General features: G+C 47.6%; 7 protein-coding genes across 7 annotated transcripts; 3 read left to right on the top strand and 4 right to left on the bottom strand.

Moving 5' to 3' along the window:
- Positions 1-148: 148 nt before the first annotated feature.
- Positions 149-1,393, top strand: RhiXN_10324 (Transposon Tf2-1 polyprotein; the record flags this gene model as incomplete). Its single annotated transcript, XM_043330140.1, has 1 exon — positions 149-1,393. One exon carries the CDS (start codon positions 149-151, stop codon positions 1,391-1,393), a length of 1,245 nt encoding a protein of 414 aa, XP_043184237.1.
- Positions 1,394-1,883: 490 nt separating this feature from the next.
- RhiXN_10323 (Transposon Tf2-7 polyprotein) lies at positions 1,884-5,024 on the top strand (the record flags this gene model as incomplete). Its single annotated transcript, XM_043330139.1, has 1 exon — positions 1,884-5,024. The coding sequence occupies one exon, from the start codon at positions 1,884-1,886 to the stop codon at positions 5,022-5,024; it is 3,141 nt and encodes a 1,046-aa protein (XP_043184236.1).
- Positions 5,025-6,397: 1,373 nt separating this feature from the next.
- Positions 6,398-9,769, bottom strand: RhiXN_10322 (Retrotransposable element Tf2 protein; the record flags this gene model as incomplete). Its single annotated transcript, XM_043330138.1, has 4 exons — positions 6,398-8,974; positions 9,034-9,185; positions 9,233-9,377; positions 9,458-9,769. The coding sequence occupies 4 exons, from the start codon at positions 9,767-9,769 to the stop codon at positions 6,398-6,400; spliced, it is 3,186 nt and encodes a 1,061-aa protein (XP_043184235.1).
- Positions 9,770-9,804: 35 nt separating this feature from the next.
- Positions 9,805-10,985, bottom strand: RhiXN_10321 (Retrotransposon-derived protein PEG10; the record flags this gene model as incomplete). The annotated part of the gene is made up of 2 exons (XM_043330137.1): positions 9,805-10,537; positions 10,594-10,985. The coding sequence occupies 2 exons, from the start codon at positions 10,983-10,985 to the stop codon at positions 9,805-9,807; spliced, it is 1,125 nt and encodes a 374-aa protein (XP_043184234.1).
- A 1,640-nt stretch (positions 10,986-12,625) lies between these two features.
- Positions 12,626-14,748, top strand: RhiXN_10320 (Maltodextrin phosphorylase; the record flags this gene model as incomplete). Its single annotated transcript, XM_043330136.1, has 7 exons — positions 12,626-12,736; positions 12,811-13,251; positions 13,312-13,620; positions 13,678-13,786; positions 14,039-14,279; positions 14,331-14,434; positions 14,483-14,748. The coding sequence occupies 7 exons, from the start codon at positions 12,626-12,628 to the stop codon at positions 14,746-14,748; spliced, it is 1,581 nt and encodes a 526-aa protein (XP_043184233.1).
- A 3,009-nt stretch (positions 14,749-17,757) lies between these two features.
- RhiXN_10319 (Reverse transcriptase) lies at positions 17,758-19,463 on the bottom strand (the record flags this gene model as incomplete). Its single annotated transcript, XM_043330135.1, has 5 exons — positions 17,758-18,380; positions 18,444-18,545; positions 18,600-18,806; positions 18,858-19,164; positions 19,461-19,463. 5 exons carry the CDS (start codon positions 19,461-19,463, stop codon positions 17,758-17,760), a joined length of 1,242 nt encoding a protein of 413 aa, XP_043184232.1.
- Positions 19,464-19,751: 288 nt separating this feature from the next.
- Positions 19,752-25,422, bottom strand: RhiXN_10318 (Retrotransposable element Tf2 protein; the record flags this gene model as incomplete). Its single annotated transcript, XM_043330134.1, has 5 exons — positions 19,752-21,661; positions 21,717-23,095; positions 23,179-23,601; positions 23,656-24,481; positions 25,416-25,422. 5 exons carry the CDS (start codon positions 25,420-25,422, stop codon positions 19,752-19,754), a joined length of 4,545 nt encoding a protein of 1,514 aa, XP_043184231.1.
- Positions 25,423-25,434: the final 12 nt, after the last annotated feature.

Genomic DNA, 25,434 nt, shown 5'->3' with positions numbered 1-25,434 from the left:
CTAGGTATTGAGACAGTGATTAGCGTAAAGAATAAACTGTGAGCTTAGTGGGGCCAATCATCTAGCCTCCCATCTTTCCTAAACTAGTAGTGAAGTTGCCTTATTTAGCAAGGACATTACTTATTTTCCCATTCCCCTTTTCTCCACTATGTCGACCCAACCATCTACCTATGTGCATGCCGACCCCAATGCGCTGTCTGTCCCCACCAATATCCAGGAGATACCTGCGTGGGCCCAGGAGATCAAAAACCTCCTCCTGGCTATGAATCAAAACCTCTCCTTGGTCATAGGACAAGCGGCTGCCCATCATACAGACATTGGCACCACTCAGGCTACCCTCTCAAACCATGACAGTAGCATTACCAACCTTGACGCCCTGATTGTAAAACTTGGGGCTGATATTGCCAAAATAGGCACCGCTGCTGCTTCTGGTTCCTCCCTTGCCTCGGCTACCAAGGCTCCCAAACTTGCGACGCCAGACAAATTTGATGGGTCTGACAAGAATAAGGCAATCTCTTTCAGAGTTGCTGTATCTCATTATCTCAGGATCTCATATCCTGGCTCAACAGTGGATGAGCAAATTGCTTTCATTATCTCCTGCCTGGATGGCAAGGCCCATGAGTGGCTTGAGCCCTACCTGGAGGAGGACGTTGTAAAAGGGAACCCTGTTTCTTGGCTCCACAATTTGGATGCCTTCTGGCTGCAATTCAATGCACGCTGGAATGTCCAAAATAGGACTGAGAACTTCCGCGCCAAGTTGCGCACCCTTAAGCAAACCAAGGGAGTCCAAGATTATTACAAGGACTTCCAGACCTATTCTCAAGGCCTTGGTTACAACGATCCTTCTCTCAGGGACATGTTCTATGATGGCCTGTCCCACAAAATTAAGGAAACTCTCATGGTTCAAGATTATGACCATGCAGATGCCTCAGTAACTCTTGCAACTCTTGCAGAGAAGGCCCTTAAGGTGGATCAGCGCCTAGAGCAGTTTGCGGCCCAGCACAAGGGTTCCTCCCCCTCTTCAAACCAATCTGGAAGCAAATCCAGCACCTCTACGTCAGCAGCAGCCCAGGGAGCGCCCAGGGATAAACTGTCTGTTGGGGAACAGGTGTATGCAATTGTGGATGGAAAGGCCAAGAAGGGGGTCCTCCAAAAAATTGGCCAAAATGCCAAGGGATTGCAGTTCCAATTGTTAAGTGGAATGATGGCACCACCATGGACGTTACCTTCAAAACTATCAAGAAGGATAACCACCCAGCCACTGCCACCTCCACTCCTGCCCCAAGGCTTCCTCCTCCTCCTCCTCGCGCAATTCTGGTCCTTCCCCTATGGACTTAGACTCTGCCTCTTCAAAAGGCAAAAAACCCATTATATGCGCAACATGTGGAGGTAGGGGACACTACGCCAATCAATGCCCCTCCAAATCCTACTCTGGCCATGAGGCCCATATCTCTGAGGATGAGTCGGAAAATGGGGACCTCTGAACACTAATGGGAACAGTGTATCAGAGGGAAACAATGGACTGTTAGATAGCTTGGAAATTTCTCTGTAAATAATATATCTCCTTTAAATATATATTTCAAGCATCTCGCGTTCAACAAGTTCCCAACCCTAAGGTTACCAAGAAAATGAAGCCCTTCTTTGGATGGGCTATGATTGATTCAGGTGCATCATCTTGCTTTATACACAAGGACTTGATCAAACAATATGGTATACCTACTACAAAAAAGTCTGTACCACGTCGCCTTAAAGTGATTGATGGAAGAGACATTAGTTCTGGTTTGGTAGATTCAGAATGTATATTTACTTTAGAATTAGGTAGTCATAAAGAGGTTCTGAAATGTAACGTAGCTGATATAGGTAAACATAGCATAGTCCTTGGAATGTCCTGGCTCAAGTTACACAACCCTACTATAGATTGGCCTAATAAGCGTATCACTTTTAATTCTCAATATTGTAACAACACTTGTCTTTCTGTTTCTAATTCTATCCTGGGAAATGTCGGTGGGACTTCTAACCACCTTGAAGGCATACCAGAAGACTTAGGAGGTGTCGAGGTAATTGAACCTCTGGAAGGCATCCCTAGGGAAACTGGAGGTACTGTGGATTCTCCACTTGAAAGTATCCCAGTAGAACTGCGCAATTTTGCGGAGGTATTTTCTGAGGACATGAAGGTGACGGAACTGCCGCCGCACCGTCCTTTTGATTTAGGGATTGATTTAATTGATCCTGATAAACCTGTTAAGGCTATGGTATACCCCTTGAAGGCATCTGATGATGAGGAACTTAGAAAACTCCTTAAAGAACAATTGGACAAAGGATTGATTCGCCCATCCAAGTCCAAATATGGTTCCCCAGTTCACTTTGTCAACAAGAAAAATGGGAAAAGGCGTATGGTTGTGGATTATAGATCCTTAAATGCAAATACAGTCAAGAATGCGTACCCTCTACCTCTAATACAGTCTCTCATTGAGAAACTTAGGGGCGCAAAACACTTCTCCACCATTGACCTGAAATCCGGATATAACTTGGTCCGGATAAAGGAAGGTGATGAATGGAAGACTGCGTTTAAAACCAAATATGGCCTGTTTGAATACCTAGTCATGCCCTTTGGATTATGCAATGCTCCTGCTGCGTTTCAGCACTTCATGAATGAGATATTTAGAGACATACTGGACGTCTATGTAGTAGTATATCTAGACGACATCCTAATATTCTCAGAAAGCAGGGAATTACATACAAAACATCTCCAAGAGGTACTGAAAAGGCTGCAAGACAATGCATGCTATTGTAACCTGGAGAAGTGTAATTTCTATGCGTCGGAAGTAGATTACCTTGGTGTCATTGCCAATGGTGAAGGAGTAAAAGCAGATCCCAAGAAAATCACTCAAGCGGTTGATTGGGCAACACCGCGCTCTGTCAAAGGGGTTCAAGAGTTTTTGGGCTTTATAAATTTCTATAGACGCTTCATACATAACTTCTCAAAATTGGCACAACCCTTATACCAATTACTCCAAAAGAATATACCTTGGGAGTGGGGTGAACGCCAAGAAGTGTCTTTTAAAGCTCTCAAACAGGCTCTAATTGAATCCCCTGTTTTAATCCAACCTGATCCATACAAGGAGTTTTTCCTTGAGTGTGACGCCTCTGATTTTGCAACGGGCGCTGTCCTTAATCAAAAGGGCAGTGATGATAAATTACACCCGGTTGCATTCCTATCAAAATCCCTAGCACCTGCTGAAAGAAACTATGATATCTTTGATAAAGAGTTACTAGCAGTAGTAAGGGCTTTAAAGGAATGGCGTCACCTGCTGGAAGGAACAGTAATCCCTGTCAAAATACTGACAGACCATAAAAATCTGGAGTACTTCCAGACAAAAAGGGATCTGAACCGAAGGCAGTTAAGGTGGATGGGATTTTTGGCAGATTACAACTATAGGATTGTGTATAGGCCGGGTGCACAGAATAGAAAAGCAGATATTCTCTCTCGCCGTGAAGACCACAAGTCTGCGGTTAAAGGGGGGGGTGAAACCCCTGTGCTCATAAGCCCAGAGCTTTTTATTGCAGCCATTCAAACAGATAGTGACCTTAATGATTTAATAAGGGACGCTCTGCATGATGATAAAGCTGTACACAAAATCCTTAAATCCTTGGAAGAGGATATACCTGTTAAAGGATGGAAGATTGATAATGGCCTACTCTACTATCATGATCGGATCTATGTTCCCAATGAGCCAGAAATCAGGAAAGCCGTCTTAGAAAGCAGGCATGATAACCCTTCCACTGGGCACCCAGGACAGTTCAGAACCCTAGACCTCCTTTCAAGGGATTACTATTGGTCAGGGATGAAACAGTCTGTAACAAAATATGTCCAAGCATGCGATTCATGCATACGTAGTAAACATTCCAACCGGGCTCCTGAAGGTCTCCTTCAAAACATAGATTTACCCAATAAGCCCTGGGAGGAAATAACGTATGACTTGATTGTAGGACTTCCCACCTCAGAAGGATATGATGCAATATTAACCGTAGTGGACCGCTTATCCAAAATGGTCCATTTCATACCAACGCACTCTGATGCAACTGCGGTTGATGTTGCAAATCTCTTCGTATCTTTTGTGTGGAAGTTACATGGGTTACCCAGGAAAACCATCTCGGACCAAGGCCCCCAGTTCAATGCAAAGTTCCTAAGACAAGTCTATAAGCGGCTGGGGATAGAACCACACTTCTCCACTGCATACAGACCCCAAGTTGATGGACAAAGTGAACGCTTAAACCAGTTTGTGGAAATCTACCTACGCCACTATATCAACTATAGGCAAACAGACTGGGTTGCGTCATTACCACTTGCAGAATTTTCATACAACAATGGGAAACACTCAGGCTCCAAACACTCTCCCTTCTACATGTGCTATGGTTATAACCCAGACTTTACAGTTGGGAACACCAAGGAAAGCCATGTCCCTCAAGCCAATGACCTAGCAGACTTCCTAAAAGAGATCCAAGCTGAAGCTAAAGCTGCTTTAGAAATTGCTGCAAGACAAAACGCACAATACTATGATCTCAACAGAAGGGAAGCAACCAAGCTGGAAATTGGTGATAAAGTCTATTTGAGTAGCGCCAACATCAAAACTTCAAGGCCTTCCCATAAGCTAGAACATAAGCGATTGGGGCCCTATAAGGTCTTGGAGAAAATTGGCAGGAACTCCTATAAACTGGATCTCCCTAAATCCATGAAAGTCCATCCTGTCTTCAACATTGCCTTATTACACAAGAAGCCAGTAGACGAGTACGACCGTGATCCAGTCCCACTCCCCCCAGTCGTCACAGCTGATGGAGAAGAGGAATATACTGTTGAAAGGATCCTAGACTCCAAGAAAGTGGGTCGGCAAGTCAAATACTTGGTTAAATGGAAAGGGTATGGACCAGAGGATAACACATGGGAGCCCAAGGCCCACTTAGCCAATGCCCCTGAAAAATTGGCTAAGTTTCACCGTGAACATCCAGAGGCAGCTGGACCTTAACGGGGGGGAAGTGTCATGCCCTAGAGGCGTGACCACCTTAAAAACCACTAAGTCGAAGAAATAGTGAATATATGCGCTATTTTCATGAAGATTTATGGTTATATGCATATTTATGCTGTTTAGGCGCTGAGCGCTTATTATGTAATCTCATCACATGACCTTTAGTCATGTGATCTCGTTTTCTTATCTCTGGTCATGTGACCTTATCTTTGTTATGATGTTTGTACATGTAATTACTCTTCCCCTTCTCTGTTGAATATATAAGGAGGGTTCTGAGAGCCTTAAGCCTCAGAACTCGACCTCTTATCCCCTTCCACACCTACCTACCCTAAGACATACACCTAAGAGTATTGCCTGAGAGCATACCAGTCCCTGTCAAAGGTTTCTTGCCCTGCTGTCTTAACAGCTTTAGTGCACTTTACTTTATATAGGTCTTGTCCTACCCTTTCCTGGCTTTGCCTTGAGCATTGTTGGGCCCTACTTGCTGATAAGTCCTATATTAGGCAATAGCTTGTTAGGTTTTACCTTCTGGTAGTTGTCGGCTCTGACAGCTCCCAGATTGTGTCCAAGAGGTCATTACAGCATACCATGAAGGAAAGCCTCTGCCTGAATCACTTATCACACACCTCCGGTGTGAACTGATGCACAAAGTTTGGGCCTACCTTTTGGACAATGATTTTCTCTATGCCTGGAATCACGGACTTGTGATTAAATGCGCTGATGGAGTAGAGCAACAGGTTTTTCCACGGATAAAAATCCATTCCATTGATTACCCCAAGAAGTAAGTTCATATAGCTGCTTGCATGTTGTCGTACACCACTGTAAGGTGAGTACACGCTGGTGAAGGCGGGCGCTTGTGGCCGTACTACTACACAGGGTTATGTAATCTAACTATGTAAGGCTATCTACTACTGACTAAGTTGCTTAAGGCAACGACTAACTATTTACTGGTAACGCAAGGGGGCCTTAGGCCTGGAGGTGTGGTGAGTAAAAATAGGGGAGGTGCGTTAGCAGAACTTCTGGGGGCCGACTACTTAGCTGGCTGGGGCCTCCTCAATGGATATGAGACAAGGTAAAATCAACTTGGGGTTTCCCAGCGATTTTCCTGCTGTATATATAGACAAGAGCACGCTATCTACATGGTCTGTGTTCGTGAGAAAGGAAGAGTCCGTGTGAGAAAGGAAGCGTGCTGCGGGCTGCGCAGAAGCGTGGATTACTCCTAAGCGCCCTTGGCACGGCATCTCGGCGCAATAAGCGCCGAGATCACGTGATCGAAAAACATAAGGTATAAGGTTCGGAAAAAATACTAAAAATAAGAGAAAAATCATGCGAGTTCAATGGTATATGTAAGGAGGTTATAACATTGCCCCCCCTTAAAGGCTCTTGGCGGAGTCACGAGCCTTTTTCAGTTGTGATCTATTAAAGCGACGGATTTCTTCTTGACTGTGCTCCAGCAGTTCCTCTGGCTCCCAGGAGTTGTCTTCTGGACCGTACCCTTTCCATTTGATCAGATAAAACCACCTTCCTTGTTGCCTCTTGGAATCTATGATTTGTTCCACCTCATATTCCTCCTCTCCTTCTATTGTTTCAGGGGGAGGACGATCCGGAAAGGGCTGACTTGGGGATTCATGCGCTTTGGATAGTAATCCTACGTAGAATACGTCATGAATTTTCAGAGTATCTGGTAGTTTGAGGCGGTACGCGTGGCTGGAGATTTTTTCAACGACTTCGAACAGTCCTAGCCATTTGGGGTCCAGCTTGTTGGAGTTTGTTCTAAGTTCTACGTTTTTTCCGTCCAGCCAGACCTTCTTGCCCACTGAGTATTCTGGTACCACTCCTTTTGTGCCTGTCATGCGTTCTTTGGTCATCCTGAGTGCTGACTCCGCCTCTTGCCATTCTCGTGCTAGTGTATTGGCCACTTGATCAGCTTCTGGGACGTTGGCAGGGATATTGGACGGATTCATGACTGGATTTCTTCCATAAACCAATTCAAAAGGGGTTCTCCCGGTGGCGGAATGCTTCGCGTTATTGTAGGCGTATTCCGCTAAGGGCAACCAGGTGGCCCAGTCCGAGTGGTCGGCGGCAACATATGATCTGAGGTAGAATTCTATGAACTGATTTACCCTTTCTGTTTGGCCGTCCAATTCCGGGTGGTAGGCTGAGGAGAAGGCCGGATTGATCCCAAGGCGTTGGTACAGTGCCCTTAGGAATTTCCCTGTGAACGTGGTTCCGCGGTCCGAGACTGTCTTGACTGGTAGTCCGTGTAACTTCCAAACATGGGTGATGAACAGTTCTGCTAGGCCCTTGGCTGTGACCTTCTTTGTGGTTGGGATGAAGTGGCCAAACTTGGAGAAGGAGTCAATCACAACTAGAATTGCATTGTACCCGTTAGACTTAGGGAATCCCATGATGAAGTCATAGGATATTGTGTGGAAAGGGAACGGCGGGACTTCTAAGGGTTTCAGGGAAATGACGGGGGCGTGCGCGCGACGGTTGGCTTGGCAGGTGGGACAGCATTCTACCCATTCCTTAGCGGATGACTTCATTCCTGGCCACCAGTAGTTGCGGCTCAAGAGTTCTAGGGTTCTTTGTTGCCCTGGGTGTCCTGCCAGGGGGGAGTTGTGGAATTCCCTTAACAATCGTTCCTTCAAAGGTTCTGAGTCCGGGACCACTAGTTTTCCGCGATACCATAGGAGGTCTTCTTCCCAATCATAGTCCCTATAGGCTTTTTGGATGGAGGGAGGCGCGTCGTCTGCATCTTCTGTCAGGAATGTGATGATGGGTTCTAGTGATGGATCATCCCTGAGTTTGGTGCGGATTTCCGTGACGATTTCAAGTTCCTCTTCCAATGTGTTGGCAAATACTTCCGCTGGTAACATGACTTCTGGTTCTGCAGGCGTATCTACGTAATCGGACCGTCTAGATAACGCGTCTGGTTTCCCTGACTGTTTTCCTGGCCGATAATGTATCTCAAAGTTGAAGTCACTCAGGAAAATGCGCCATCGTGTGTGCCTGCGGTTGAAGGTTCGAGCCTGCATCCAATATTCCAGGCTCCTATGATCCGTGAAGACTTGTATTGGTCTATTTGTTGCTTCCAGGAAAATGCGCCATTCTTCTAATGCCTTAATGATAGCTAGAAGTTCCTTGTCGTGCGTATCGTAGTTAGCTTCAGCGCCTGAGAAGGACTTGGACATATATGCAATTGGGTGAAGCCGGTTGTCCTCCCCTCGTTGACTCAGTATGGCTCCCATAGCTACCCCTGATGCGTCTGTCTCTAGGTAGTAGGGCAGGTCTGGGTTGGAATGGATGAGGACGGGCGATTGGGTAACAAGGGACTTCAATTCCTGGAATGCTTCTTCCTCTAGGTTACCCCATGACCAAGGGGTTTCCTTCCTCGTGAGGTTATGCAGGGGGCGTGCAACGGAGCTAAAATTGGGAATGAATCGGCGGAGGTAGTTGACGAATCCTAGGAAGGCCTGGACCTGTTTGACCGTTTTGGGAGTGGGCCATGTTGTGACGGCTTCTATTTTCTTCTGGTCCATTGAGAAGCCGGAGGGAGAGATAACAATGCCTAGGTAGTCAACCGTAGTAACGTGGAAATGGCACTTTGATAACTTGCAAAACAGCTGGTTCTTTAGTAATCGCAATAGCACTTCTCTGACATGGCTTGGGTGGTCTTCTGGGTTTTCCGAGAAGATGAGAATGTCATCCAAGTAGATTACTACCGTCACGTCAATTAGATCCCTGAACAGGTCGTTCATGAAGTGCTGGAATGCTGCGGGGGCATTGGTAAGGCCAAAGGGCATGACTAAGTACTCAAAGAGGCCATATTTGGTTCTAAAGGCCGTTTTCCATTCGTCGCCTTCTTTGATGCGCACATTATTGTACCCCCAGCGGAGATCTAACTTCGTGAATAGCTTGGCGTTCCGCAGTTTAGCCATCAGGTCATCCTGTCTGGGGAGTGGGTAGACGTTTTGTGGGTAACTTTGTTGAGCTTTCTGTAATCCACGACAAGCCTAAGGGAACCATCAGCCTTTTTGACAAACATGACAGGGGCTCCAGCAGATGAGGTACTGGGGCGGATCTTGCCCGTGGCTAGTTCTTCATTGATGTGCTGTTTGAGGGCCTTGGATTCCGCGTCCGTCATACCGTATATGGGACCTGGGGATAATTTGGCGTCTGGAACAAGGTCTATGGATATATCATACTCCCTGTGTGGGGGAGGACCTTAAATTCTTCTTTGCCAAATACTCTAGCAAATTCATGGTATTGAGGGGGGAGGTCTGCTAGAGGATCTGGGTCCGCCTCCTCTTTGGAGGCAATCTGTATCTGTTCAGGGAATGTGACTAATCCCTGTTGCCAGTCAATAAGAGGGCTTCTGTTGTTAACCATGTCATGCCCAGAATAGCCGGGGTGTTGCCTATGGGGCAAACAAGGAAGGGAATGGAGTGGGAGTGGCCATTGGCCAAGACCGTGAGGTGAACCTGGTGCCAAATGCGACCAGTTTGTGATATAGTACCGTCTAACATCCTCACAACTCGCGGATTTTCAAGTTGGGTTTTTGGGATTTTCCATTTTTTGACCACGGAGGGGGAGATGAAATTTGATGTTGCTCCGGAGTCTATGAGTGTTCTGAGGGGTTCTGCCGGGGAGTTTTGGACGTATAGATTGATAAATAATAGGGGTTTCTTATTTGAGTCTAAAGCAAGAGATACAAATTCAAAACTATCTACTAAATTGTCCATTTTTGGAGTCGGGGGCTTGGCAGCAGTCCTCGACCTCAATCTTTTCCCGACTCAACGTCCTCGGCAACCTTAGCCACTTCTTTGACTGTGGCTTTCCATCCGTTGGGACATTGTTTGATTCCATGTCCCTTTTGGCCGCACTTGACACAGAGGCCAGACGCGCGGCGGCGATCCCTTTCTTCCGGGGTAACGTAATTGGGGTCTTCTGATAGACGGACCCGTTGAGTGGTGGAAGTAGTGGCCATGGTGGCCGGGGATTTGGCAGGTGCCTTCTTGGGGCGGTTCTCCTTGTTTTTGCGGCGGATGTTGTCAATTTTTATGGAGGCCGCAAAAATCGCCTCGAGTTCGTCGGGAATGCTATCCTTGGTTGACAGCAATTCCTTGACTTTCCAGTGGAGGCCTTGCGTGAACTGCGCAATGTAGGCCTCCTCGTTCCAGTCAAGTTCTGCCATAAGGTTGCGGAACTCCGTTACATACTTGGCGGTTGTGGTGACTTGGGAGAGCGCGGCTATTTTTCTGGCGGCCGCTCGCTTGGCATTGGGGTCAGCAAATGCCTCCTTGAATTTGCCTGTCAGGGCCTGGATGGTGGTGGGGGGGTTACCCTCGCCCTTGATGATGTTCCCAATGATGGGGAGAGCCCAGTCGGCAGCCTTGTCTGTCATGTGGTATAAAATCCACACAACCATCTGCTCCTCTTTGTCAAATTGATCGCGGTGGAGAGCTACCCACAGCATCATTCTGTCAAGCCACTGAGTGGCCTTTCGTCCCCTAGTGTCACCCTTATAGGGTCGGGAAGGTCCATCTTGGGTCTTTTTACACTGGACCCTGCATCGAAGGGGGTGAGGGACCCCAGGTGCCTTCTAGGCGTTCCTTGAGGCTCCTTTTTGGGAGCCCTTGGTTCCTTGTCCTCTGAGTCAAATCCTGTTCCCCTAGAAGGCCGGAACGGGGCCTTGAGCCCAGGCCTAATTGTGCCTGGAGTGTGGGTTTCTCCTCCCTGGTGGGTGGGAGGAGTGACAGGCCCAGTTGATGGGCCAGGCTGGGCTTGGGGGGCTCCCTGGTCTTTGTCCCCAAGGAGGTCCGCGGTTTCCTTGCATATGGCTTTGAGCTCGAGGAGCTGTTGGCCTTGGGATGTGATTTGGGCCTGCAAGGACCCGACTGTGGCGGTGAGGGCTGTGATAGCCTTGAGGAGAGCGGAAGTGGACGGCTCTGGTTCCATCCTTGACAAGTCTCGCGGAGCGGGAGATGGGCTGCGAGTGGGTGGTTGGGAATGGGATGGAATTGAGCGGCGACTGGAGCAACTAGAGGGACGGGAGTAGGGGTGTGGGACGCCAGAGCGTGTGGATGGAATAATGAAACGGTGTGGGGAGTGATAGTGCCTGATACAGGACTTAGGAGCGGTTTTTACACAGTATGTATACGCTAAACCCTTGCGTCAAATACCTAGCGTTGGACAATCCCTACAACAAATCAACAGATCTGGCGATCGTGATATGAGCGGGTTTTTTGCAAGCGGGTACTTTGGCTGACTAGGGTCGCTAACTGCAGAGTTCCGGCAAAACTCGTGGTATGCGGACAATAGGACTCGTTAGCCTTATAGCAATTTGGTACTACGTGGGGGTGGGGGACTTTTGATTATTATGTCCCACAAGGTAGCCCCGATCACGGTTTTTTCCCTTGTGCTAGTACTAGGAGTCTTCTCGTTTGTTGATTAAGCCTACAAGAAGTCAATTTTACAATGTCGTACACCACTGTAAGGTGAGTACACGCTGGTGAAGGCGGGCGCTTGTGGCCGTACTACTACACAGGGTTATGTAATCTAACTATATAAGGCTATCTACTACTGACTAAGTCGCTTAAGGCGACGACTAACTATTTACTGGTAACGCAAGGGGCCTTAGGCCTGGAGGTGTGGTGAGTAAAAATAGGGGAGGTGCGTTAGCAGAACTTCTGGGGGCCGACTACTTAGCTGGCTGGGGCCTCCTCAATGGATATGAGACAAGGTAAAATCAACTTGGGGTTTCCCAGCAATTTTCCTGCTGTATATATAGACAAGAGCACGCTATCTACATGGTCTGTGTTCGTGAGAAAGGAAGAGTCCGTGTGAGAAAGGAAGCGTGCTGCGGGCTGCGCAGAAGCGTGGATTACTCCTAAGCGCCCTTGGCACGGCATCTCGGCGCGGCATCTCGCCGCTTATTGCGCCGAGATCACGTGATCGAAAAACATAAGGTATAAGGTTCGGAAAAAATACTAAAAATAAGAGAAAAATCATGCGAGTTCAATGGTATATGTAAGGAGGTTATAACACATGTTCTATAATCCAGTCTGACTATGAAATAGGATTACTCTGGCAACAATTTGTAATCTGGGAGTCTGTTTATGTCCCAGTTGCCTAGCTAAGAAGGAGGCAGCCTCAAAATTGGGAACCTCACATGATACACGCATTTGGGTATTCAAACATTGTGTTGAGAGTGCCAAACGCATCCAGAAGGTCCAACAAGCACAACACCTGATATATGAATTGGGTCACTCAGTTCAGAGCAAGCAAGTTGAGGCGCTCTTACAAGCCAAATCTTATGTCCCTACTCTGGTATCTATCTGTTCTATTTATTTTTAAATATAACTGGGATCACTTACAATGATTAGAATGCATTTTCTTGTTGACTCAGCCCAAGGATTTTTAAATTTAATATTTTTGAAACATTTGTTGTTGACCAACTTCACAAGATTGAGCTTGGGGTATGGAAAAGTTTGTTTCAACATTTAATTCAACTCCTCCATCTTGGTGGCAGCCAGACCATAGTTGAGTTCAATAAAAGGCAAGATAAATGCTACTAGTCAATTGCTTGTATCTCATCAATGGCCAGGTTCCAAAGTGTCCCCACATTTGGCTTGACTATCCAAATGTTTTCATATGATGTTGCAAGTATGGGACAATTGGCAGCACGCAATTTTGAGGATATTCTTCAGGTACGCCTCACAATTAGGTTTCAGCCGTTTGCCATTAATTCTAATCCAGATACAATTTCTTGTATTTTACTTAGTGCTGTCTTCCCGTATTTGAAGGACTGCTTCCTGCTCAATGCAACGCCCAAGTGCAAAGACTTGTATTCATTTTTGCACAATGGCATGGCCTTGCAAAACTTTGTTGTCATACCACAGAAACCCTGGGAATCATGAAGAAACTCACTGCAAAGCTTGGCTCTGAGCTTTGCAGCTTTGCTGAATTGACAAACACTATGAACGTCAGTGAAACACTGGACAAGTATGCGCGCCAAAAGAAGCAGCAAGCAGCGGCCCAGGCTCTACGCTCCACACAGACCACTGGATTGAAAGCACAATCAAAGGCCATAGCTCACCCACAAATGCCAGATGGTCGACGCAAATGCCTTTTCAACATCAACACTTACAAGGTACACGCAATTGGTCATTATGTCCACACAATTACAGAATTTGGGACTACGGATTCATATTCAACTCAAATTGTAAGTAGAGACGTAAGTGGATATTTGCAAAACATCCAATAACATCATGTGTTCTACTAGTGTGAACTTCAACATTGCTTTGTCAAGAACCAGTTTGAGCGCACCAACAAGAAGGATGTGGTCCAACAGATGACGCAAATTGGGGACGTAGCCAGTGTCCTCAAAAGAATGGACCTGGAACTTGAACAACGGCAGGTGCAACTACAATCACAAGACAACAAGTGTGAAACGGCTCAGCTTGACACCAAAGCACTTCAATTGCTCCTTAACGGGCAACCATACACCATTGGACTGACCAAGCGCTCTGAGGACATGATTGCAAGTATTATACGCTGGGTTCACGGACAACAACACGATGATGCTATGAAGGTAAGTATTCTTGTTTTTGTTCACATATGTGCCTGACAACTATTTAATTGTGTTTAGTTTTTTATTCCGCAGCTCAAACGGTTTTTTCTAGCTTGTTTTCTAGGAAGTCGCAATCATCCAAAGTTTAATGAGCAAGAAATAGCGGAAATCAGATTTCATCAAGACCGTATGTATCGCCATAAGACACTTCGCGTTAATTACACATCATACGACGTACTGCACCATCAAGACTTAGTCAATCCCTCAACCTCAAATCGATTTATTATGTTACCTGCTCTGTCTGAAGACGGCACAAATCCCCCTCATCCATTCATATATGCTAAGGTTTTGGGCATTTACCACGCGCAGGTGTCTTACGGCAGAACAGTTCCTCGTCTAGAGGACTTTGTACATGTAAGGTAGTTATATTACAATACAGACACGGCGCGCCAGGGTGGCTGGGACGCGTATTGGTTGGATCACATCAGCTACAAGCCATGCTGTACGGATCAAGATATACTCGATTCATTTGACTTTGTTCATCCAAGCAATATCATCCGAGCTATACACTTGATTCCCGACTTCCAATCCGGCCCTTCCAATAAACTACTCAATTTTGCCAAGTTGATTGCGCACGATAGCGAAGAGCACTGGGATTGGAAACATTACTACGTCAATAGGTGTGTATACACTTGTATTTAGGAGAACTTCGATACTCATTGGCTTTGTAGATTTGTTGATCGGGATATATTGATGCGTTACTTGGGAGGAGGGATCGGTCATTACCGGCACATCATTCATGGCTCGGAGAATAACCTTGGCTTGGATCAAAACGGTGCGTGACATAATACTATAACAAGAAAAAGACTAAGTGGTATAACAGAGAGCGAAACAAACGAAGACCCCCTCGACATGCGAGGGGCGGGCGAAAACACGGATGTGGAGAGCGAGGACGACGGGAGCGACGTGGAGAGCGGGGATGAAAGGAGCGACGGGAACGAGTTGATCTGCCGGGCGCAAGAGCAAGTTAGTGACAAGGAAGAACTGAGCATGGACGAGGGAAATTCTGAATTTGGGGATGATGTTTTGGATAATGGACTTGAAGGTGACTTTGTAGACGTCGATGAGGATGAGTTGCACGGATTTTGATTTACCTAATTAAAGAATTCAACAAATTCGCGTTCGAACGCGTGTAAGCAATTGAGTGATCAGGTTTAAGCCCAAGGTCCGGAGAGCCGGGACGGTGGATATAATAACCAAAACGAAATACCTCCCCCTGTAGAGATTCAACAGATATGTGTCTACATGTGTACTTGCCGTCCGATCGACGCCTCACAGATGCCTTGGAGCCGTTCTGGTGATTCAAAAACACTCTGTTATTATTCGGATACGACTACAAAACACAGGTCAAATTTCATACGCATGACAGCGTCCGACATTGACCTGTCGGCGACAATCCTAACCGACGGTTTGTATTTGACGTATCAGACTAGGCCAGCCAGGCCCCGATTTCGTGATGATGGGTACCTCACGAATCACGACAGGTGACTCTTTCAATATAATAGAGTCTGAGGGGAGCCTGAAATGTGTGCGACCGCCATTTCGCCTGAGTGTGAGCACCGCTTCAACTTGAAGCCCGGATTGGAGTAGCGCATTTGGAATATGGAGCTCAATTGCTCTAATCGATATGCACGTAAACCTGAATCTTCTTAATAGACGAGTACCTGATATCGATGTTCTTGCTCACACGTGCACATATGCGCGAATGAGAAACGTACACCAAATTTGCTGCGACTCGGACATCGCGAGAGTGTGGAGCTTATTTGTGTTACACGTATCGGGAATGACTTGTCGTCTCAACATGCAGCTATTCTACTAGGACTCGAAGATCTCGACTGACCTTAACTGAATCGATGGCGACGAGTTCTACAATCATTTCGCTTTTCTCTCGACAAACCACTGGCGGATTTTACTTTCTGATTAATATAAAATTTATTTTTGCCTACTTATAAGTTTGTTCCTTGCTTTTCTTCCGTGTCGGTCTCTGACTTATGCTTGCTTGTATATGCGCCCAAATACAAGTAGTTTTGCACCCAAAATTTAAGAGGTAATACAAACAGTATTATAGCTATTTTTTGGGCGTCGCATGATACTATTCATTGATCATGGGGTTATCATTGCAGAAAGTACAATTTACCACGTACAATGAAGTACCTCCCTGTTTAATTGCACCCACATCACTTTCTGAGAGCTCAACACCCTTCACGGGCGGCCGCCTACCTGTGTGGTACCATGTCTGGACGATATTGGATGGTGTCGGCACACGCAACGGCGCTCAGGGGGCACCAAACATCGAACACTCTACTGAAGACACATCACCTCCCGTATATACATCATTTACTAACATAATACACGATATTCCTGCGGTTTGTTGCGAACTTTGGTCCAACCAAGGAGCCCTTGGCGCCTGCCTGTGGGGCTGATCACGACGCGCGTAACGGGCCCCACTTATAGGAGCTGTTGCTTCTGTATAACAGGCGCTGCGACCCCTCGCTTTTCCACACGCCTGTCTGAGTTACTGGTCTTCGGGGTGAGTTGTACTCGCGTCTTGGAGCCCGGGCTCTGACGTCTCTCCACTTGCCTGTTTTGCACTCGATATCACGGCGGCAGGCTCGCTCATGTAGGCTTGTATGATATACACAGGCAAATCTTGAAAGCAAACGGCCCTGTGCCCAGCAATATTCACTAAACTTGCGCTTCCGTCCCAGCCTATATTGTATAACACGGTGAACTCCAAAAGTACGGAAAATCCGCATGACGTCCAGATTTTGCCAGACATCCGCACCTAAAATTGCAGAACCCGCACCTCGACAACACAGGAGTGAGTTGAGGATGCGGATTCATGGAAAACTGGTCGGGATTTTGCCAACACTCCGCATGTAACGTGCGATTTTTTACGTTCAGAAAATCCGCACTCTCGGGCCAACCGTGTAAAAACTGGATAGAACGCGTAGTTTTAATGTGTGAATCAAGGCCGAAACTCTGGACCTGATTATACGCTGTAGCTCCTACTCCTAGCTATTACTGTTCAATTAGAGAATTTAGGATCCCAAAGCTTCAAGGCCATGTTTAATTGTAAGAATGCTGAATCTATTGTTATTTTTTGCCGGGTCAGTAGCTACTCACACCCTTGCTTGGTCGTATAGACCCAAAGTTTCTATGGGAGTGACGGGCCCAAAAGGCTGCATCCTTACATGCATTCAACATGTATACCACCGGAACAACATGTACAGCTTATATCAGCACTACTACCAATGATGAACGAACTCCATAACATCCTGAGCAGACTAAAACCGATCATAGGGGCTGTACATTCAAAATATCACACAGGACAGGGATCCCTGACACAAATAAGGTATGCTTATCTCTGAATGCAGAGCCACACCCATCGTCTACTACTAGCTCAGATCAGATTTCATGTGCAATTTTATTATTCGTATATCGAACTCGAGTTACTATCCAATATGAAGGTTCGTATTATTCCGAGCGTAAACAAAGGTCTCATCACACGCACGGTGGACACCAAAAGTGCGGATTTTGTGGACGTAAAAAACCGCACGTTACATGCGGAGTGTTGGCAAAATCCCGACCAGCTTTCCATGAATCCGCATCCTCAACTCACTCCTGTGTTGTCAAGGTGCGGGTTCTGCAATTTTAGGTGCGGATGTCTGGCAAAATCTGGACGTCATGCGGATTTTTCGTACTTTTGGGGCTCACCGTGACAATTTTGTAGAAAGAATAAGTTTGTAAATAGAATTATATCAATACAAAACGATAGTAAAGACAGTAGTGTGAATAGAGAAAGAGAGGATGATGTACTATACGGTCGAGTGCACCCGTATTTATACCTTTACATTATAGTCGAGTCATCTAGTATATGACTAGGTATCGTCGCTTGACTCGATTACATGTATGTTCCAGTACATTCCAGATCCTTCTTGTATTTACTACTATATACATGATATTTCTACACTCCCCCTTAATCAGGCAAGCAAGGATACATGTAAAGAGAAAATATTACATTCATTCAGTCACATTCAATCTCATTCAGGTTTCAGTCTTTCAGTTATACAGCTAATTCTTCATCATTCAGTTTCACTAATCCGCTTCTTCCTCTTTGGGTCCTTCAAATACCTGTTTGCCCATAATTGCGTTTGTCAGGTAATTAAATTGCGGTGCTGGTAGGGCTTTAGTAAGCGCATCAGCTAGGTTCTTGTTTGATGGCACATACAGCGTAGAGATCATACGCTTCTTGATAGTATTGCGCATGAAGTGATGGCAAATGTTGATGTGCTTTGAACAACCGTGGAACTGCAACTCAACGGATAATGTTAGGGCGGCAAGGTTGTCTGAAAGTATGAGTGTGGGAGCGTCAGCTGGGTAATATAGTTCCTGGAAGAATTGACGGAACCAAATTGCCTGAGTACATGCGTGTGATAATGCCATGTACTCTGCTTCCATGGTTGATAATGCGACCGTTGGTTGCTTCTTAGCAGACCAAGAAACGGTGGCTCCGCCCAATAAGTATACATTGCCGGAAATAGACTTACGGTCAAGTAAGTTACTTCCCCAATTGGCATCAGAGTAGCTGACTTCTCCAAATCCAACTTTGGCCTCCAATTGCTTATACAATAGCCCAAGGAATGATGTTCCTTTAAGGTAATGTATAACTTGTTTGATTGCCGTCACATGAGCGGGACCATAGCATGTTGTGTATTGAGCTAAATGAGTGACTGCATAAGCGATATTGGGCCGTGTACATAGTGCAGCGTATAGCAGCTTACCAACAAATATGCCGTATGGAAATTTTGGCTTAATTCCATCATATTGTGTAAGTTGCACATTCGGACTCATTGGAGTATTGGCTGGGTATGCATCTTTAAGGCCTGCAATATTGACAATTGAGTCAATATATGCCTTTTGATTTAGTACAAGCATACCTTGTTGTCTATACCATTTGAAATGTATACCTAAAAAATGCTGTATGGGTCCAAGGTTGCGCATCTCAAATTCACAAAGTAATTTGGATACTACAAAGTTGGTGTTGTTGGGGGTTGTAATTATGATCAAGTCATCAACATGGATGGCAACAATCAATACGTAGAGTTCGCCGGATATGTCCATGATCCGGTGGTACACACAGGCGTCTGTTAAGCAAGGTAAATAGCCAAGTGACTTCATTTTGGAATTGAACATACAATTCCACATGCGTCCAGCTTGTTTAAGGCCATATAGTGATTGGCGTAGGCGCAGAATGTTGCTGGATCCGTCGTCAAAGTATGGTATTTGACGCATGTAAAGCTCTTCTTTGACGTTGGCATGTAAGTACGCCAATGTAACGTCAAGCTGTTGGATGTCCCAATCATTTTGATTGGCAAGTGATGTGAGTGTACGGATAGAATCTAAACGTACCACTGGAGCAAACGTTTGGCCATAGTTGATACCCGGCTGTTGGCTGTAACCTTGCACAACTAGTTGCGCCTTGTATTGGATGGGTTGGCCCTCCTTGTTTTGTTTGATTGTGAGTACCTGTCCTAGACGTCTGTAAGGACGTCAAGGAGGAGGGCGCTTGCCGCCGGATGTATCTAAGTGAGAACCGCGTAAGGCGGCGGCAAGCTATCCTACGGCGACGACCAGCTATACTACGGTGACCAAGGCCGTAAGGGCGATGACCAGCTAAGTAACTACAGCAAGAAGGCCGCTTAAGGCGGTGTGGACTAAGTAACTAAGTAGGTTTACTGGGCTTAAGGCCCTTGTACAGTGATGGGGATGCGACAAGAGGTAATTGACCTGGGTGTTACCATGGTCGGTTGGCCTCCTTATATATTACAGAAGTGACTAAATACAAATACAGAATATGCAAAACCTAATCCAATAAGAACCCCGCTCTGCAGTTGGCTTTACTCATGCATACGTGTCATAATGATGTCATCAGGTGGAGGTGGCTACGTATGCTGAGGTAAGCGCGGAAGGGGACGTGGCTCGGCGCTTAGCGTATGATAAGCGCCGAAGTCACGTGATCGAAAATGTTGTCCGTTTGCCTTCGTTTAAATCCGAGAAAATGGGAATAAATTCCCTGGTATCGAGTGTGTCTACGACACTGCCCCCCCTCTAAGGGCCTTGGCAGCGCCGAGGGCCTTCTTTTTCATGTCCTCCTTGTATTTCCTCAAAAATTTTTCCGCGTTTTTTAGGTTCTCCTGGGGTTCCCATGTGTTTTCTTCAGAACCGTAACCCTTCCATTTTACCCGGAAAAACCATTTCCCGTTATGTTCTTCTGCGTTGGTAATCCCTTCCACTTCGTATTCTTCTTCCCCATCCACTGTGACTGGTGGGGGGCGATTCTCAAAGGCGCGTCTCTTGTCTTTTTTGACCTTAGACAGGAGTCCTACATAGAAGACGTCGTGGATTTGCATGGTAGGGGGGAGTTCCAGGCGGTAGGCCCAGTCAGAGATCTTCTCAATAACTTTAAATGGTCCTAGGCGTTGTTCCGTAAGTTTTTGACTCAAGGTTTTGAGGTTGACGTTTCTGGCGTCCAGCCAGGCTTCTTCTCCAATCTCAAACTCTATTGGGCTTCCATCCTCTCCGGCCGTCATGCGTTGCTTGGATTGCCGGAGTGCCGATTCCACTTCCTTCCATTGTGCCTCCATTGTCTGGGCTAGTTTGTCGGCCTCTGGTACATCTGTGGGTACGTTTGAAGGTGTCAGGGTAGGTTCCCATCCGTACAGGGCTTTGAATGGTGTTTTTCCTGTGCTGCTGTGGACCGCATTGTTGTACGCAAATTCCGCCATTGGTAACCATTTGGTCCAGTCCCGTTGATTGACCCCTGAGTAAGCCCTGAGAAAATGTTCAATGGATGGGTTAACCCGTTCTGTTTGTCCGTCACTCTGGGGGTGGTATGCCGAGGAGAAGTGGGGGTCTATACCCAGGCGTTTGTACAGTGCCCTCAGAAATTTGTTATTGAAGACTCTTCCCCTATCTGAGACCGTTTTCTCGGGCATACCGTGCCGTTTCCATACGTGCTCCAAGAACAATTCCGCTAGTTCAGGTGCCTTGAGCTTCTTGGAACATTTGACGAAAATCCCATACTTCGTGAAGCTATCCACTATGACCAAGATGGAGTCGTTGCTTCTGTCCTTAGGCAGATCTACTATCATGTCGTAAGATACGTGTTGCCAGGGCTTGACGGGAAGTTCCAGTGGTTGAGGTGGGATAGGCGCGTACTTGGGCTTTCTGATCCGTTGGCACGTTTCACAGGAGTCCACGTGCCAATACGTGTCTGCGCGGATGCCAGGCCAGTAGTAGTTTCTGGATACCAATTCTAAGGTCCGTTGTCTGCCTGGGTGGCCGGCTAAGGGGCTGTCGTGGAATATACGGAGTAAGTCTGTCCTCAATGTCCCCACGTCTGGTACTACAATTCGCCCTTGGTAGAATAGCAGGCCTGCTTCCATCTCGTAATCTTTGAAGGCGCGTTTGATTGAGGGTGGGGCCTTGGACTCGTTCTGCAGGAATTGGAGGATTTCCTCCAGGGACTCGTCTTGGTCTAAGGATAATTCAATCTGGCGTTGTAACTCCTTCTCAGGCGTGACTAGCGCAACGTTGGCAAAAACTGGGTCGGGGAGCATGGTTTGGGCATCTGGTGGAATGTTGGCATGGTCTGAACGTCGTGAAAGAGTGTCTGGTTTGCCGGACTGTTTACCGGGGCGGTATACAATTTGGAAGTTATACCCGGCCAACAATAGATGCCACCTGGCGTGACGACGGTTGAATGTGCGTGACTCCTTCCAGTACTCCAGATTGCGGTGATCGGTAAACACGGTAACAGGGTGCAGGGTTCCTTCCAGGAAAATACGCCAGTACTCAAAGGAGCGGATGATTGCAAGTAGTTCCTTGTTGTGCGTGTCATAGTTTTGTTTGGCGCCCTTGAATGACTCAGATAGAAAACCTAGTGGGTGAAGGCGACCGTCTTCCTGGCGTTGGCTGAGTATGGAGCCTAGTGCTGCCCCTGAGGCGTCTGTTTCTAGGAAGTAGGGCTTGGACGGGTCTGCATGGCATAGTACGGGTGCGTTGGTAATAGCGTCCTTTAATCCTTGGAAGTTCCTTGATGTCCCATTTCCAAGGAGTGTCCTTTTTGACCAGGTTGTGTAGCGGCCTAGCCATGTGACTAAAGTTGGCAACAAAGCGGCGCAAGAAGTTGGCAAAGCCCAGGAATGACTGGACTTCTTTAACCTTAGTGGGCGTAGGCCATTCCTGTACAGCCTGGATCTTGAGCTTGTCCAAGCTGAAACCTTTGTCCAAAACAATAATTCCCAGATATTCCACAGAGGTGACGTGGAAGGTGCATTTGGACGCTTTGCAGAACAATTGGTTCTCCATCAACCGGCGTAGGACTTTGTGAACGTGCTGGGTGTGTGTGGCGTCATCCTTGGAGTAGATCAGGATGTCATCAAGGTATATGATAACGCATACATCAAGCATGTCCTTAAACAAATCATTCATAAAATGTTGGAATGATGCCGGGGCGTTGGTTAAGCCAAAGGTCATGACAAGGGATTCGTACAGGCCATACTTGGTACGGAACGCGGTCTTCCATTCGTCACCTTCCTTAACCCGGACGTTATTGTAACCCCACCTTAGATCTAGTTTGGTGAAGACCTTGGCGCCACGGAGCTGGGCCATGAGGTCGTCAGGGCGGGGTAACGGGTAAACATTCTTTTTGGTCCGGTTATTCAGGCGGCGGTAATCAACAACCAAGCAACGGGAGCCGTCCTTTTTGGGGACAAACATCACGGGGGAACTGATGGAAGACTTGCTAGGACGTATTTTGCCTGCCTTGAGTTCGTCCCTGAGCCAGTCCTTGAGCGTAGCGGACTCGGCATCGGTCATACTATAGAGAGGCAAATTGAGGGGGCCTTCCTCTGTGAGTTCAATCCCGATGTCGTAATGCCGGTGTGGGGGAAGCTTGTTGAATTCTTCCTCCCCAAATACCTTGGCATACTGGTGGTATTCTGGGGGTACTCCTTCAAGGGGTGTTTGATCAGCTTCCTCTTCTTCGGCAATGGCCACGTGTTCTGGTGGTGTATGGGGAAAGGAGAGGGTTTGTGCGTTCCAATCAATTTCTGGATTGTGTGCGTCCAACCATTTCAAACCCAAAATGGCAGCATGAGACCCTGTATTACATATGAGGAAGGTCTCGGTCATTTTCTTGCCATCAAGGGAGAAGGTCAGGTTAGCCTTTTTCCAGATTTTTCCGGCCTGGGGGCTCGACCCATCGAGCATAGTGACAGTGCAGGGTGAAGGGAGATCTATGAGGGGAAGGCGGAGTGATTCTGCAGTACGTGGGTGAAGGAATGAGGATGTTGCGCCTGAGTCTATCAGGACTTCTAAGTGTTCCGCTTGTTTCTCTGGCTTAATGGAAATTGTGAAAAGTGGGGATATTCTATTGTTACTATTCAATATATTACAGATTTCCACAAGCCCAGAGTCCTTGGGGTCCTTGCGCGCGGCAGCAGGTACCCTTACTCTTTTCCCAATTGGTACTCGGAGTCTTTGCCAATTTTGGCGGTTTCCTTAGCCTTCCCCTTATCCTCAATAGGGGTGGCTTTCCAGCCCGTGCGGCATTCCGCAAACTTGTGGCCCATTTTGCCGCATTTGATACAGGCGCCCGCGGCGCGGCGGCAGTTGCGTTCTTCTTCCAACACAAAATTTGGGTCGTCAGAGAGTTTCTTCGAACCGGTTGTGGGCTGGCCGGTACTCGTCCCCCTTGCGGGGTTAGATTGTTTGCTAGGCTTATTGTCCCTTGGTGGGTGGCTAGCGCGCTCTTTGCGGAGAGCGTTGTCGATGACAAGTGCTGCGTTCTGCAGCTCGAGGAGGGTACAGGGCCGGTGCTTGCGGGTTGCAATCTGGCGGCTAACCTCCCAGTGGAGGCCGCGGGCAAACTGGCAACTGGCCTCGGAGGGCCGCGTCGTTCCAGTCCAGTTCCATTGCTAGGTCCTGAACTTAGTGATGTAGTCCGCGCATGTGCCGGACTGGGTAAGGGTGGTGATCTTCCGCTCGGCGGCCCTTGTGGCGTCAGGGTCACCAAATGCCGCCAGAAACTCCAGTTTGAAACCTTCAACCGTTTGAATAATGGCCCGGTGCAAGCCAAGTTGGTCAAGGTGAGGGTGGGCCCAGGCCCCAGCGGTGTCCTTCATATTCATCAAGAGGAAGGAGAGAACCTCTTGATTGGTAGGGAACATCCGTGAATTAAGGCAGGTCCAGGCTAGCATCCTAGTCAGCCACTGCTTTGCCTTGCTCCCTATTTTGCCTGTGTAGGCGTCGGGGTGGTCAACCTTGACCGGGGCGGGATAGGCGGCAACTGGAGCCGGAGGTGGAGGGGCGGCTGTTCCGATCGGGGATTGGAGACGCGGAGATGGAGGGGGAGATGGGACTCGCGGGGGTGCTGCTCGTACAGGAGTGGGTTGGGCAAAGGCAGGGAGCCCCTTGGACGATTCGGGCCAGAATGAGACCCAACTAGTCGATCCAATAGGGTTGACTTTGGATAAGGGGCGTGGCGTTGCTTCCACGGCCGGGGGCTTGGTGTCCTCAGGGGTCCGCGGCCCGTGAAGCTGGAGGCTTCTAAGCCCATCCTTGACAGTATCAACGGCTTGAGAGATGTTCTCAAGGTTGGTACGGGCTTCGACCCCTGCTTCTCGGACTTCTTCCACTTTCCGCTCAAGGTTCTTGACTTGGCCGAGGAGGCCGAGGAGGAGGCGGGTAATCCGCTCGAGGGAGACTTCCCCAAGTTCGACATAGGGGGTTGGCGGAAATTGGGGTTCCAGCTCCCCTTGATCGATTGGGGAGCGGGTTCAAGAGGCTGGCCGGGAGCAGGTTGCCATGGAATGTGTTGGCGGATAGGAGCGGCCAGCGTGGGAAGATGCCTGGGATGAGGAGCGAGTGGGGGTGCGCGAGGTAATGGTGGGCGAGTGGGGGGGAGTGGAGGCTGTATAGCCAGAGTGCCTATATCAGGACTTATGAGCGCTTGACTACTCAAACGCTAAACCTCTGCGTCAAACGACCTAGCGTTGGACAGTAAGTGCTGCTAATTACAGCCGTGGGCGGGCGTAATGTAGAGCCTAGTCTCTGCAAGCGGGTGTATCTGCTGTCTGAGGTCGCTGGTAGAAGGTGCGGCGACCGTGGGTATGCGGACAATAGTGGTATTCTGCCTTATAGCAATTTGCTACTACGTGGGGGTGGGGGACTTTTGATTATTCTGTCCCGCAAGGTGGCCCCAATCACGTGATTTCGCTTGTGCTAGTACAGGTACCCTTCTCGTTTGTTGATTCTTAGTGGTGGGTACAAAACGGTTTGCAACCGACGTAAGGTTGATTACCTAGTGTCCTAGACGTCTGTAAGGACGTCGAGGAGGAGGGCGCTTGCGGCCGGATGTATCTAAGTGAGAACCGCGTAAGGCGGCGGCAAGCTATCCTACGGCGACGACCAGCTATACTACGGTGACCAAGGCCGTAAGGGCGATGACCAGCTAAGTAACTACAGCAAGAAGGCCGCTTAAGGCGGTGTGGACTAAGTAACTAAGTAGGTTTACTGGGCTTAAGGCCCTTGTACAGTGATGGGGATGCGACAAGAGGTAATTGACCTGGGTGTTACCATGGTCGGTTGGCCTCCTTATATATTACAGAAGTGACTAAATACAAATACAGAATATGCAAAACCTAATCCAATAAGAACCCCGCTCCGCAGTCGGCTTTACTCATGCATACGTGTCATAATGATGTCATC

Source organism: Rhizoctonia solani, chromosome 11 (assembly GCF_016906535.1).
Source record: "Rhizoctonia solani chromosome 11, complete sequence".
In the NCBI taxonomy this organism is placed as follows: Eukaryota; Fungi; Basidiomycota; class Agaricomycetes; order Cantharellales; family Ceratobasidiaceae; genus Rhizoctonia; species Rhizoctonia solani.
Note: the sequence above shows the minus strand (reverse complement) of the source record. Positions and strands in the feature narration are given on the sequence as shown.